This window comes from Tachyglossus aculeatus, chromosome 2 (assembly GCF_015852505.1).
Source record: "Tachyglossus aculeatus isolate mTacAcu1 chromosome 2, mTacAcu1.pri, whole genome shotgun sequence".
NCBI lineage: Eukaryota > Metazoa > Chordata > Mammalia > Monotremata > Tachyglossidae > Tachyglossus > Tachyglossus aculeatus.
Window position 1 is genome coordinate 94,691,298 of NC_052067.1, and position 15,901 is coordinate 94,707,198.

At 41.9% G+C, this 15,901-nt stretch overlaps 1 protein-coding gene and 1 non-coding gene across 2 annotated transcripts in view; both read left to right on the top strand.

Moving 5' to 3' along the window:
- LOC119941973 (triadin-like) overlaps positions 1-15,901 on the top strand; it is a 229,505-nt gene that overhangs the window by 143,358 nt on the left and 70,246 nt on the right. Inside the window, exon 14 of the mRNA XM_038762560.1 lies at positions 8,506-8,544. Coding sequence (XP_038618488.1) covers positions 8,506-8,544 — 39 coding nt within the window. The remainder of the gene's footprint in view (positions 1-8,505; positions 8,545-15,901) is intronic.
- On the top strand, positions 4,341-4,477 carry LOC119925047. The gene has a single exon (XR_005449719.1). It is a non-coding gene; the product is annotated as a small nucleolar RNA SNORA7 (small nucleolar RNA).

Here is a 15,901-nt window from a genome sequence, read left to right on the forward strand (position 1 = left end):
ATTTATGGCATCCTTCCTGTGTGCACAGCACGGTCCTTAGTGCTAGGGAGAGTACAGCACAACAGAGTCCGTAGCCCCTTTCCTTGCCCACAACAAGTTTAGGGTCTAAAGTGGGGTACAGTTATCCATGCAAATTAATAAATTATGGATATGGACGTAAGTGAACTGAGGCTGAGGGTGGGGTGAATAAACGGTGTAAAACCCGGTGCAAAAGTGTCACAGAATGGAGTGGGAGAAGAGGAAATGAAGGTGGCCCCTTGGAAGAGATGCACTTTTCAAGCAGTGTTGCTCAGTGGAAAGAGCCCGGGCTTTGGAGTCGGAGATCATGGGTTCAAATCCCACTCTTCCAATTGTCAGCTGTGTGACTTTGGGCGAGTCACTTAACTTCACTGTGCCTCAGTTACCTCATCTGTAAAATGTGGATTAAGACTGTGAGACCCCCGTGGGATAACCTTGATCATCTTGTAACTTCCCCAGCACTTAGGACAGTGTTTTGCACATAGTAAGTGCTTAATAAATGCCATTATTATTATTATTATTATTATTATTATTAATAAGGCTTTGAAATGGGGAAGAGTGATCATCTGTCAGATATGGAGAGGGCGTTCCACCTAAAATTCCATCTCCTCCGGGAAGCATTCCCTGTTCAGTGTCCGAGCATTCTATTCCATATAACCTGTCAGCCAGTTCTACGATGTGTCATCATTTTCATCATCATTAACATTGGTATTCACTGTGGATTCATTTTACCCATCCTTGGCAGTCTTGAATATATACTTATAAATTTATACATTCATTTGTTTACTCCCTCCTGTAAATATTTTGTGGTTCTCTTCCCCATTAGGGTGAAAACTCCTTGTGGATAGGCATGTCTCAGTTCTTTATTCTGTATTTCTCAAATGCCCAGTACAACCCTGCTCCAATTATAATAGTAATAACGATGGCATTTGTTAAGCTCTTACTATGTGCAAAGCGCGGTTCTAAGCGCTGGGGAGGATACAAGGTGATCAGGTTGTCCCACGTAGAGGTCACAGTCTTAATCCCCATTTTACAGATGAGGTAACTGAGGCACAGAGAAGTTAAGTGACTTGCCCAAAGTCACACAGCTGACAAGCGGCGGAGCAGGGATCTGAACCCATGACCTCTGACTCCCAATCCCGTGCTCTTTCCACTGAGCCATGCTGCTTTTCCAGTGTCTGATAAATACTAATACTATTACTACAGCTAGAATTTGAACTCAAAATATCCTGATTCTCAGACCTGTGCTCTTTCCTCTTATGCATTCACTTATTCATCTTTCCACTCTCCTTTATTCATCTAGCTGTGAATGATGCTTTGTCTGTCATCCTCATAATAATAATTATGGCATTTAAGTACTTAATAAGTGCTAGGTACACTATACAAAGAAGCAGCATGGGCTATTGAAATGAGTTCAGGCCCGGGAGTCAAAGGACCTGGGTTCTAATTCTGGCTCCACCACTTGTCTACTGTGTGACCTTGGGGAAGTCATTTACTTTATCTGTGCCTCAGTTTCCTCATCTGTAAAATGGTGATTGAATCCTACTTCCCCCTACTCAGACTGTGAGCCCCATGTGGGCCAAGATTTTGGCCAGTGTGATTATTTGGTATCTACCTCAGAACTTAGTACAGTGCTTAGCCCACAGAAAGCACTTCACAAATGCCACCAAAAATATACTGAGGCATAGTACACTTTAATTCATTCATTCATTCATTCATTCATTCAATCGTGTTTATTGAGCGCTTACTGTGTGCAGAGCACTGTACTAAGTGCTTGGGAAATGCAAGTTAAGTACAAGTTTAATTAAGTTGGACACAGTTCCTATCCCACAGAGGGCTCGCAGTCTAAGTTGGAGGGAGAGAAAATAATGAGTCCCCATTTTATAGGTGAGAAAACTGAGGGCCAGGGAAGCTAAATGATTTGCCCAAGGTCACACAACAGACCTTGCCTGCTTTTGATCAGGAGATTGAGAACCAAGGCCTATATTTTTTCTATTAGGGTCATGTTGCTGCCATTTGACTGGAAGCTTCTCAGTGGCAGAGATTGGGTCTTTTTACTTTCACTGGGCTCTCCCAAGCATTTGCTCTATCCACTAGGCCACAAGAAGCAGTATGGTCTAGTGGATAAAGCCCAGGCCTGAGAATCCAAAGGACCTGGGTTCTAATCCAGGCTCTGCCACTTGCCCGCTGTTGGATCTTGAGTGAGTCACTTTACTTCTCTGTGCCTCAGTTACCTCATCTGTAAAACGGGGCTGAAAGCTGTGAGCCCCATGTGGGAAAAGGGACTTGTGTTCAATTTGATTTGCTTGTACCCACCCCAATGCTTAGTACAGTATCTGGCACATAGAAAGCGCTTAACAAATACCAAAATGGTCATTATTATTTAGAAAAGTCCTTCACACAAACTAGATGTTTAATATAAATATGATCGATTGATTATCTAAGTCACGCAACGCACATAGATAGAATCTCACAACAAGGAGCATGATCTTGGGAGAGCAAAGGACAAGTAGGTGGAAACCATAAAATAGAGACAAACAGGCAGGCAAATGCTCCGGCCTCATTGACAAGATACCTGAAAATAGCATATAGTGATTTGCCGTCTCATTGCGTAATGCTGCAAACCTGTTCCGGAAATCTACTGCCGAACACAAGTGGTTTATTCTCTTCCTGGTTTCTAAGCTGTCCTAATGAAGTTATCTCCAGAAAAGGCCGCAGATGAAACTCTGGCAAGCCAGACTCTGACAGGCTCCAGTGATCAAATTCAGAAGAACAGACCAACCTGAAATTCACCACAGAAAATACCCTGAGCTGCGCCAGACTGTCAGCCGCACCCAAATGTACTGTGCCATGCCCTTCTGTCGGCCAAATTGAATTGCCTCAGTAATCTCATTTTGCCTTTCTGGCTCTGATTTTTCTCCCTAAATACGTGAAGATAAATCCTGAGAGATGAGTCACATGGCAAATCTAGACAGCTAGAAATAACCCAGCTCAACATTTCTCCCTTCTCTATTTATTGGGGAAGGACTAATCTATTTCTGATGCTAAAGACTCCTAGCCTAAGGGACTGAGAAACAGTGAGGCCTGGTGGAAAAAGCTCATGCCTGGGAGCCAGAGAACATGGGTACTATTCCCAGTTCTGCCACTTCTCTACTGTATGACCTTGGGCCAGTCACTTAACTTCTCTATGCCTCAGGTACCTCATCTGTAAAATACAAATAAAATACCTCCTCTCCTGCCCTCTTAGAAAGTGAGCCTTAAGGGGAACAGATATTGTGTCTCACTTAGTTACCGTGTATCTACTCCAGTGCTTAGTACAGTGCCTATATCATTACTACATCATTACCAATATTAGCAACATTGTCATTACCTACACCCATTGATTCACAAAGCTCTCATAAAATAACGCAGCTGGGAACCTACAATTTGGGAAAAGTTTGAGAATTTGGGTTTTTTTTTTGTTTTTTAAATACAGAAGCATTTCACCTGTTTTTAGGTCAGCAGTTCACGAGTAGAGTCTTGATTGTTCTTTCGAAAGACACTGAACTTGCATTTCCAAGGTACCTAAGGAGGGAAAACAAAGAGATTTTAATTTTTAAAATTGATTCAACAAAGCCTCCGGAAATAGCTTTAGGGAATTTAATGGAGAGATTAGAAACTGTGGGTCTTGTAGAGCGAGTAAATATAATAATTAAACTACAGTAATAGAAGTAGTAATAATAATAGAAATAATAATAACAATATCCTACTATAAATTGGATTGGGACCATGCCAAGGTAAGAGACCAATAAATCCTGGATAGTATGTGCTGGGCATTCTACTGTTTACCATATTGAAAATCAAATCAGTGGGTGCTATTGATACTGCTATCTTCTAAGCTTACATATTCCAAGAACAAAAGCAGATGAAACAGATAGACATGAGTTGCTGGTAGAATATTTGAAATAAATGTGGAGGTAGGTAAATGAAATCACTAGTATTTATAATATAGTAAATAGTATAGTATAATAGTATAGTATAGTAAAATTTATAGTATTTATACTAGTATAATCACTAGTATTTATTGAGCGCTTAATCTGTGCAAAGCACTATAGTAAGCCCTTGGGAGAGTACACTACTATAGAGTTGATGGATATTTAATCTGGATATCTTATTGCTGAATTGTACCTTTCTAGCACTTAGTACAGTGCTCTGCACAGAGTAAGCGCTCAATAAATACGATTGAATGAATGAATTGTATGAGATATGACCCCCGCCCTAAAAGGGACTTCAATCAGTGTGGAAGACAGACCTTAAAATAAACAACGGATAGGAGAAGAGGGCCCCTCTCAGGTAGCAACTGGAGAGTTTCCAGTCCTCTACCAGTCTCAGCTATGGGAGGGAGAGTCAAGCAGAGGCCTGTCCATTCCATTCCTAGCTTGGGCAGTGGCTAGCGAGTGGAAAGCAATCTGCTACAAGTCAAAACTCACCCTTGCTGGGCAGCAGCAGCATGGGAGAGAGTCGAGGGCGGAGACTCAAGTTAACTGCGGAAGAAGGCAATGGTAAACCACTTCCATATTTTTACCAAGAAAACTCTATGGATCCGCTACCAGAATGATTGCAGATGTAGTCAGAGGTCATGGGTTCTAATCCCGGCTCTGCCACTTGCCTGCTGTGTGACTGCGGGCAAGTCACTTAACTTCTCTGGGCCTCAGTTCCCTCATCCGGAAAATGGGGATTAAGACTGTGAGCCCCATGTGGGACAACCTGATGACCTATATCCCCCTCAGCGCTTAGAACAGTGATTGGCACATAGTAAGCGCTTAACAAATGCCATTATCATCATGGAGAGCAGGACATTCTGGGAGAGATGTGTCCCTGGTGGCGCTATGGGTTGGAAATGGCTCGACTGCATAAAACAAGGGGAAGAGGAAGAGCACATAAGTGCTGTAAGGCTGAAATGGGATTAGTACCACAGTGCTTAAGGTTTAGAGTTGCAAATGCTCAGGAAAATCAGTAATGAGGGGTGAACAGCGTGGGGAAAGAGAGTCACATAAGGGCTTCTTGGAGAAGCTATGGTTTCAGCAGGGCTCTGAAGGTGGAGAGATAGATGGAAGGGTATCCACTGGAGATTTGTAAGGAATGGGAAGATAAGCACTTTGATTTTTAGAAAAATAATCTGGGTAGCACAGTGAAATACAGAGTGGAGAGGGGAGAGATGGGAGGCAGGGAGGTCAGCGAGGAGCCAGATGCAGTCATATTATGTGCTTGGATCATCATAGTAACAGTTTGGATGGAGAAGAAAGGGAAGATTCTAGAGCTGTTTAAGGTAGGACTGAAAGGATTTGCTGACAGACTGAATTGGTGGGTTGAATGACAAGGATAATACCAAAGGTTTTTATTCTTTTTTTTTGAATAGTTATTTGTTAAGCCTTACTATTTGCCAGGCACTGTACTAAACACTAGAATAAATAAAATGATAATTGGGTTGGACATATTCCCTCTCTCACATAGAGTTCACAGTCCTGATCCCCATTTTATAGATGAGGAAACAGAGAAGTGAAGTGGTTTGCTCAAAATCACACAGCAAACAAGCAGCAGAGCTGGAATTAGAACCCTGACCCTCTAACTCCCAGGCCTGTGCTCTTTCCACTAGGAAACACTGCTTCAAACTTGAATGAATGTGAGACAGGGAGATGGTAATGTTGTCAACAGTGATGGAATAAGAATTGAAGTATTTATTAAATGCTTACAGTTTGCCAGTCATGTATTCAGCATAAGGTAGAGACAAGATAACCAGGCTGGACACAGTAGGTAGACAGGAGAACAGATATTGAATCATCATTTTACGGTGAGAAAACTGAGATATAGAGGAGTTAAGCCTTGGGGAGGACAGAGTTTGGAGTTTGGAAAGGATCAGAAGGTGTAGTAAAGCACACTCTAGAAAGAACGGAATATAAGACCTAGAGTTAATCAATCACTGATATTTATTGAGCCTTTACTATCCACAGAGCCCTGTGTTAAGCACTTGGGAGGGCAAAATAGAGTAGGTAGACGTGATCCCTGCTCTTAAGAAGCTTACTATCTAATGGGACAGAGGGATAAATAAATTACAGGAAGGAGGAGCAACATAGTGTAAAGATATGAGCGCATAGGTTTATAGGAACCTTATGATGTTTGTTCTAGGGAACAATGATCCCCTTGGTTAAGATTGGAGTATCCAGTCCCCTATCTTTCCCTCTGATAACTCATTAACCTAGATTCAGTAGTCTAACCAAAACCCTCTTAAGTCTGTTAACATTTTTTTCTTATCTAGTTTCCTATGGGAATAGATTCCTTATGCTTAATAAGATCATACTTATTGAGCGAGTACTGTGTGCAGATCACTGTACCACATACTTGGGAGAGTACAATATAACAGAGTTGCTAGTCACGTTCCCTACCCACCACGAGCTTACAATCTTTGCCGTGAACCTGACACCTTCCAAATTCAACATGTAACCCTCATTCCAGTGAGGTAGGATTTGGAGAGCGTCACTTCCACATTGTCCCTGTCCACACCCTTCACGGTCCTTTAAAACACCAATCCTATCCCTTCTCGGCTTCCAGCTTTGAGGCTGAACAGCCCCGACCCCTTTTACCGTATCAATCTGTAAGTTCCTCTACCAATCAATCAATCGATCAATGGCATTTATTGGGCATTACTATGTGCAGAGCACTGTCCTAGGCACTTAGGAGAGTACAATATAAAAGAGTTTGTAGACCTGTTCCCTGTAGACATATTGGCATGTTCCCTGCCCACAAAAAAACCTATTTTCTGGAATCCCTTCAAAATTATTCTGACAATTAAAATGGGATAATGTCAGAATATTAACAATATAATAGTAATACATGTGATCACAGTACATTCCATGAACGTTCTCTCCCAAGTACTTAGTAAAGTGCTCTGCACACAGTATATGCTCAATAAGTCCTATGGATTGATTGATTAATCAATGCAGTCCGGGAGTTGACCAACATGGCAATATCTTTGGATAGACTTGGAAGATTCATAGAGTTTGTGAAAAACATAAGACTTTGCTTTAACAAAGGGCAGAGGAGAAGCAGCTTGGCACAGTGGCTAGAGCATGGGCTTGGAAGTCATAAAGCCATGGGATCTAAACCTGGCTCTGCCACTTGTCTGCTGTGTGACCTTGGGAAAGTCACATAACTTCTCTGTGCCTCAGTTACCTTACCTGTAAAATGGGGATTAAGACTGTGAACCCCATGTGGGACTGGGACTGGGTCCAACCTGGTTAGCTTGTATCTACTCCAGCACTTAAAACAATGTTTGACATTCATTCATTCATTCAATCAATCATATTTATTGAGTGCTTACTGTGTGCAGAGCACTGTACTAAGTGCTTGGAAAGTACAAGTTGGGAACATATAGAGACAGTCCCTACCCAACAGTGGGCTTACACTCTGGAAGGTGAAGACAGACAGCAAAACAAAGCATATTAACAAAATGAAATAAATAGAATAGTAAATATGTACAAGTAAAATAGAGTAATAAATCTGTACAAACATATATACAGGTGCTGTGGGGAGGGGAAGGAGATATGGTGGGAGGATGGGGAGGGGGCTCAGTCTGGGAAGGCCTCCTGGAGGAGGTGAGCTCTCAGTAGGGCTTTGAAGGGAGGAAGAGAGCTAGCTTAGCGAATGTGTGGAGGCAGGGCATTCCAGGCCAGGGGGAGGATGTGGGCCGGGGGTTGATGGTGGGACAGGTGAGAACGAGGCACGGTGAGGAGGTTAGCGGCAGAGGAGTGGAGGGTGCGGGCTGGGCTGGAGAAGGAGAGAAGGGAGTTGAGGTAGGAGGGGGCGAGGTGATGGACAGCCTTGAAGCCGAGGGTGAGGAGTTTTTGCCTGATACATAGGTTGATTGGTAGCCACTGGAGATTTTTGAGGAGGGGAGTAACATGCCCAGAGCGTTTCTGCACAAAGATGATCCGGGCAGCAGCGTGAAGTATAGATTGAAGTGGGGAGAGACACGATGATGGGAGATGAGAGAGGAGGCTGATGCAGTAATCCAGTCGGGATAGGATGAGAGATTGAACCAGCAGGGTAGCAGTTTGGATGGAGAGGAAAGAGCGGATCTTGGCTATGTTGACATAAAGTGCTTAACAAATGCCATCATTTTTGATATAATAGGTTGTATTTTTGTAGAGGAAGTGCAGATAGCATCAGCACATATTCCTAAAATCACTGCTACCTTTTAAATTCCAAATACTGTACTGGCATCACAATTTTGATCAGGAAAGCAGCATTAGCAGGACTTGTTTTACATTTACTTCAAGTCCAAAGTGAACAGTGAATAATAGAAATACACTTTCTATTATGTAAAATAATGAAAAAATACATGTTCTGCACATAGTAAAGCACTTAATAAATACCAGTGATTGGTTTGAACTGAAAGGTTTCAATCTACCTATTTTTCTAATAATTCCCCCAATTCTCTCTTCTTCTCAGAACCTGAGATTCAAAAAGTTGAAAAACCCACAAAAACAGGTAAGCTGTCCTTGAACATTTTACAGAGGGATGGAATAATGTATAGATCCAGGGGACTTTTCCATTTAATTAATTTTGAGGCAGTGACTATTGAACATTCCACATTTTGGTAATATGCTGAACCATCATTATGGGCTCTTCTCTTGAAAGGATGGACAATATATTAAAATGGATTAGTGACTGCAGATAGTATTTGAATGAATCCGTAGTCTTGGCATCCCGTGTATTCATGTACAATCTGGAAATTTCTAGACAAGATGGAATACATCAGCAATCGCTAAGACAGTAAGAGTATTTGGCTCAAAAAAGGCTTTGATTGTCCATCTGAAACTAAAGTCTGTTGTGATAGGTGTGTGGCAGAACTCTGAGTGACGTCAGTGAAAACCCACTAACAGGATTATGGTCATGATAAAGTCCCAAATTAGCAACCCAAAGCAGCATTTCCTGCTTCTATTTAGTGCTGAGCTGGGCTGACTGAGTTTCAGGTCCAAATATGCAGAATTCTCAGTATTTACAAAAAAAAAAAAAAAAACAAACCTAGAAATAGCTGTATTTTTCCTGCTGTGCACTATTTTTAAATATTGCTTTAAAAAGATTGCCTACCTTTAGAAGTGTGGCAATTTCAAGAGTATTTCAATACCGTCTATTCGATCCTCATCAAGGCAATCCTAGTAGAATACTTTAGGTAAATTACTTGTAAAGTGATGTCTTGAAAGTATGGTGCAGTTTGTCCTGAGTTACCCAAGCATTTTAGTTGAATTTCTCTCATCCTTCATCCTCCCTCCCACAAAAACATCACAAAACCCTCCCTCCCTCAAGATGTCCCACAATCCCTCCTTCCCCCTACATCCTCTCTCCATCCCAAAAATATTCCACAATCCTCCTTCCCCCGCTTCCTCCCTCAAGCAAAATATTCATGACTCAAGCTCATTTGAAGTTGGTAGCTAACTGAGCCCTCCTAAATCCAGCTAAGACTCGCTTGGGGGAACACCTGAAAATCTCAGGTGCTACTCACTCTCTGCCCCAAGGCAGGAGGTGGGAGGATGTAATCCATTGAGGGCTCCTTCTGCTCTCTGCTCCTATGACTCTCCAGGTGATTGTTACCCATGATCTATTTTTGGCAGTTGGGAATTATCTGGGAGATCAGTAGAGGTTTGTTCCTGTTGAAATTGTTGTGTTGGGAACCTTTATCCGTGGGGATAGAAAATCCAGGCTTTGAAACTGCATGTTTTCATTGGTCAGTGTCAATCCTAGAAACATTGGTTAAAAACAAAAATAGAACAACCTCCATACCCTTAGTAGCTTAGCCTTCGGAATGAACCTCATAGTTCTAGGAAGAAAACAAAGGATGTTGTGAGAGATGCTTACAGTAGGCTCGTCACACTCTTGTTCTTTGCTCCATAACAAATGGGTTAACTAGGAAGCAGATTCGATCCTATGTTCAGTTAAAAGCCTGACATCAGCTTGCCCTGTGGAGAAGGGGCCAAGAGCCTCGGAAACAACCACGCAATTCAGATGATGCCAACCTGCAGAGACTCAAGTCAAGGCTAATGAAGCCGTTTACAAATACTTAGTATTCCTCTAACATTCACCCATTTTTCCCTCCCAGCTTGAAGGCAGGGAAAAGCATTCTCGAGCCAAATTTCTACCGAAAGCATTGGCACCGGTCGGACGATTAATGAAATCCTTTGATATAAGGTCACGGCTTCAGAGTGTATAATTGGTAATTAGGATTTAGAAATTCTGGCACTGAGCTAGGGTGTTCAAATGCAAGCCGATTCTGACCCTAGTAGAAAACTTCTATGACCCTAGAGTACTCGGTCTGGGGATCTGTTTTAAATTGTAATGGGCTCAAATTGGTTTAATGCACATGTATACCTTTGGCCAAATGCCCTCATCACCATTAGGATTGACTGAGTATCTACTGTGTGCAAAGTAGTGTACTGAATGCCTAGATCTCCACAGCACATAGGTATAAAGGCTGCAATTTCTTTATTTATTCATTTATATTAATTTGTGTTAATGTCTGTTTCCCTCCTAGACTGCGAGCTCACTTTAGGCAGGGAATGCGTCTGTTTGTTGCTATATTGCAATCTCCCAAGTGCTTAGTACAGTGCTTTGCACACTGTAAGCACTCAACAAATATGACTGACTGACTGAATGAATGAATACTGGGTGGAGAGCACTGTACCTAATTCTTTTATTTTAAAAGGTAGTAAGTGCTTACTATGTGTCAGACACTGTTCTAAGCTCTGGGGGTAGATACAAGGTAATCAGGTTGAACACAGTCCCTGTCCCACATGGGGCTCACAGTCTTAATCCCCATTTTACAGATGAGGTAAGTGAGGCCCAGAGAAGTGAAGTGATTTGCCCAAGGTCACACAGCTGAAAAGTGGCAAAACTGGGATTAGAACCCAGGTCCTTCTGATTCCCAGGCCTGAGTTCTAGTGACTAGGCCATGCTGCTTCCCTACTTTTGGGATCAGTATTTGGGGCATACACAGAAGAAAGGAAAGACGTGAACTCTGCTAGAAGTAAATACTACAGATTGATGGATTGAAATGTGGGTGGTAATAGGCGTAAATTAAAGACCACATTGACCCCCCTGGATCAGGACAAAAGGATGAGACAGGTCACACAAACACAAGGATGGAAATTCCTCTTCTTTGAAAGTCAACATGTATTCAGGTCACAGAAGAGCAAAAAGCATATTAATTCAATATGCTTTTTAATTCATATTTATTCATTAAAATAATCACCACACTTCCTAATATAGCTGAGGAAGACTTCAGGTGAAGAGCAAATAAAAAGGAAAGGATATAGTGCTAGTAATTGAACATCTGTCAATCCTATTTACTTAAAATACTACTACTACTACTAATAATAATGATGGCATTTATTAAGCACTTACTATGTGCAAAGCACTGTTCTAAGCTCTGGGGAGGTTACAAGGTGATCAGGTTGTCCCATGGGGGGCTCACAGTCTTAATCCCCATTTTACAGATGAGGGAACTGAGGTATAGAGAAGTTAAGTGACTTGCCCAAAATCACACAGCTGACAATTCGTGGAGCCGGGATTTGAACCCCTGACCTCTGACTCCAAAGCCCAGGCTCTTTCCACTGAGCCACAACAGAAGGGAAAGAATTGAAGTGCAATATAATAATTAACATCCGTTTTCAAACATTGCACAGCTAACCACTGCAGTGCTAAGAAGTCAATATAAACGTGGAACAAAGTGAAGTGGAGGTGGGTTCTAGTGGAAAGAGCAGATCCCTGGGAGTCAGAGGATTTAGGTTCTAATACTGGCTCTGCTGTGCATATCTGCTTTGTGACTTAGACAACTCACTTAACTTCTCTGGGCCTCACTTACCTCATCTGTAAAATGGGGATTAAGATTTGTGAGCCTCACATGGGACAAGGGACTGTGTCAAATATGATTTTGATTCTACCCCAGCACTTAGTACAGTGCTTAGCATATAGTAAGGATGTTAACAAATACAATAAAAATTTTAAAAATGAAAAGTAGATTAAATCTTAACAAAGGTCTTTCCCCTTTTTCTCATTATCCAACACTCCTCACTTTCCTTCTTCATCACTACCTTTCTCTCCAGTAGCCCATTATATCAGCACTTGTCCAAAAATCTATCCAAATCCCTCTCGAATCTTAGATATTTTCAGCTGCGAAGCTTCCCGTGGGATCCAATTTCACGCACACACCCTTGGCTGGGAAAAGGAGTTTTTCCTTTTATCAATCTTAGTAATTTCATTAAGGTTAGAGGTGCTATTCAAGAAGCCCGAAGAACTGGTAACCTTAGCGTTGAGAACAAAATCCAGATGACATAACACCAGTGACCAAAGGGCTTTAACAGACGGAAGCAATGTCTTCTCCAGAGGAATGTAATCCAGAGGTTCGGGCACGATCTTGATCATCAATCATTTGGTCTGCCTAAAGGGAGATTATTTAAGTTTCAAGGAAAAATGGTACCCATTTGCAGATTCAGTTCAAGTTTCATTGTATTAACCAAGTTTGTAGTAAAGCTTCTCAGGATGGATATTGCCCAAACTCTGACGGGATTTTCCGACTCCAGTTACCTTGTAGGGAGAAAAACAAGTTTTCCTTGACAAGATTAGTCCATCACTCCCCCGTCACATTAGGGGTCCTTGAATCAGTCAACGTCAGGCCTGATTTTTCCTCCAGTACTGGAAATCTGGCAGCAATGTGAGCTCTGTGAAACCTCAGGAAAATGCCACTGGTGTTTTCCATTCAAAGAAAGTCCAAAACTGAATCCTTAAGTTGGAAATGTGTTTAACTAATATTTCCTTCCCTGGAGAAAAAAAGTGATTTCTCTTTGTTTTCTTACTGGTGTGGAGGTAGACATGGCTATCCAGAAGACCGTTTGATAATACAAAGAGCTTCAGGCTGAGAGATACTTTTCTTATCCTTACCTGGTGGATTCAATCATTGAGTAATCCCATGTCATCAGTTTTTTTGTCTTCCGTTTTTAATAATATTCCTTGGCCACTTATTAAAGGAGAGTTAGATTTGGGGATCATCATCATAGAGATGCCTTTGAAGCCATGGGAGCAAATAAGTTCTCCAAGGGTTGTGTATAGATGGAGAATGAAAGAGGACCTAAAACTTAACCTTGAGACAATCCTACTGTTAAAGGATAGATAATAATAATAATAATGATGGCATTTATTAAGTGCTTACTATGTGCAAAGCACTGTTCTAAGCGCTGGGGTAGATACAAGGTAATCAAGTTGTCCCACGTGGGGCTCACAGACTTAGACCCCATTTTTCAGATGAGGGAACTGAGGCCCAGAGAAGTGAAGTGACTTGTCCAAATTCACACAGCTGACGAGTGGCAGAGCCAGGATTTGAACCCATGACCTCTGACTCCAAAGCCCAGGCTCTTTCCACTGAGCCACACTGCTTCTCTGTAGCATGTCCCAGAAAAGAACCTGGGACAGATAATGAGAAGTAGGGAACAGAGAGATAAGAGGAGAATTGAGAGAGAAAGAGAGGGCAATTTTGGAGGAGCAGTGTGGCTTAGTGGAAAGAGCATGGGCTTGGGAGTCCGAGGTCATGGGTTCTAATCCCAGCTCTTCCATTTGTCTGCTGTTTGAACTTGGGCAAGTCTCTTCACTTCTCTGTGCCTCAGTTACCTCATCTGTAAAATGGGGATTGAGAATGTGAATGCTTTATGGGACAACCTGATTACCTTGTATTTACCCCAGCACATAGAACAGTGCTCAGCACATAGTCAGCGCCTAACAAATTCTAGAATTATTATTATCATTTGGTAAAGCCACGGTCAAACTAAGATTTCAGGAGAAAAATATGATCCAGAGTTTCCAAGGCTGCTGAGAGATCAAGGAGGAGGATTAGGTGTCTAGGCTATTGGATTTGTCAAGAAGTAGGTCTTGAGAAGGTTTTGAGAAGCAGTGTGGCCTAGTGGAAAGAGCATGGGCCTGGGAACCAAAGGACCTGGATTCTAATCCCAGCTCTGTCATTTGTCTGCTGTATAACCTTGGAGAAGTCACTTCACTTCTCTGTGCCTCAGTTACCTCAATGCTTGGCACATAGTAAGCATTTATGAAATACCATCATTATTATTATTATCAGCCTCACTTCCATACACTAATAAAATTTAACTGTTAGTAACATCACTTTCCAACCAGCAGGTCACACACTCATGGGGATTCAATCCTATTCCCTCCTATTTAGACTGTGAGCCCCATGTGGGTCAGGGACTGTGTCTGACCTGATTAACCTTTGTCTACCCTAGTGCTTAGGACAATGCTTGGCACATAGTGAGCATTTAACAAGAATAATGGTCATAATAATTAATGAGAAGTATGTCATCAGTGACCTTAGATCAAAGAGATCAAGGAGAGAATTAGAGGAGGGAAAGTGAAGGTAGCTAGTGTAGATAACTTGCTGTGGGAAGGGAATGTGTCTACCAACTCTGTTATATTGTACTCTCGCAAACACTCAGTAAAGTACTCTGCACAGAGTAAGTGCTCAATAAATACAATTGATTGATTGAAACTTGAAGAGTTTGGAGAGGAGTGATATGCGGGAGATGGGATGTTAACTGGAAAGAGCTATGGTGTCAAGGCAGGGTTTTATAGGGTAAAAGATATATGAGCACGTTTGAAAGAAGTGGGGAAGAAAACATTGGAAGTGGAGCTAAGTGATAGATATTGATTCTGAATTTTAATGAAAATATGTATTTTTCACACTATCATTATTATTATGGTAGTTGTTAAGTTCTTTGTCCTAAGTGCTTAGATAGATAAATCAATCAGGTTGAAAACAGGCCCTGTCCCACATGGGGCTCACAGACTAAGTAGGAGGAAGAACTGTTTTTTAATTCCCATTTTGCCGTTGAAGATACCAACGTTCAGAGAAGTCAAGTGACTTGCCCAACTAAAGCAATTGGCAGAGCTGGGATTAGACCCCAGGTCCTCTGACTTCCAGTCTCAGGCTCTCTCTGTTTCAGGATTTCCGTCCCTCTGGGACCTCAGTCTGCAGTTATTACTGACATTTCTGTGGGCCGAATCCCCATGGTCACTCAGGGAACTCAGTATGGAATCGCTAAGGAAGCTGATGAGGTACCTCATCTCCAGGTTGGAAATATTAAGGTTAGGGTAAGGCCAAGGATAGCCAGAAAACATCAGAAGAAAACAGATAAGTCCAGCATGCAGAATGAGAAACGGGGTGACAATATGAGAACTGTGGCTTTGGATAGGGACCGTCTCTATATGTTGCTGATTTGTACTTTCCAAGCGCTTAGTATGTTGCCCTGCACACAGTAAGCGCTCAATAAAAACAATTGAATGAATGAATGAAAAATGGCTCTAGGTGTTGTCGAGGACAACTGGAAAAAAATAAGCAGGGGCAATCCTTACAAGCACTCTGTGCGGGAGAGATGGTCAGACATAGGAAGAGCACGGGCTTGGAAGTCAGAGGTCGTGGGTTCTAATCTCACCTTTGCGACTTGTCAGTTGTGTGACTTTGGGCAAGTCATATAATTTCTCTGTGCCTCAGTAACCTCATTTGTAAAATGGGGATTAAGACAGTGAACCTCATGTGGGACAACCTGATTACCTTGTATCTACCCCAGTGCTTAGAACAGTGCTTGGTACATAGTAAGCATTTATGAAATACCATCATTATTATTATTATCAGCCTCACTTCCATACACTAATAAAATGTAACTGTTAGTAACATCACTTTCCAACCAGCAGGTCACACACTCAGACACACACACACACATACACACACCCCTACCTCTTTATTAATTACCATTCTTTACGAATTATCTTACACCTAAAATTGTTTAATAGG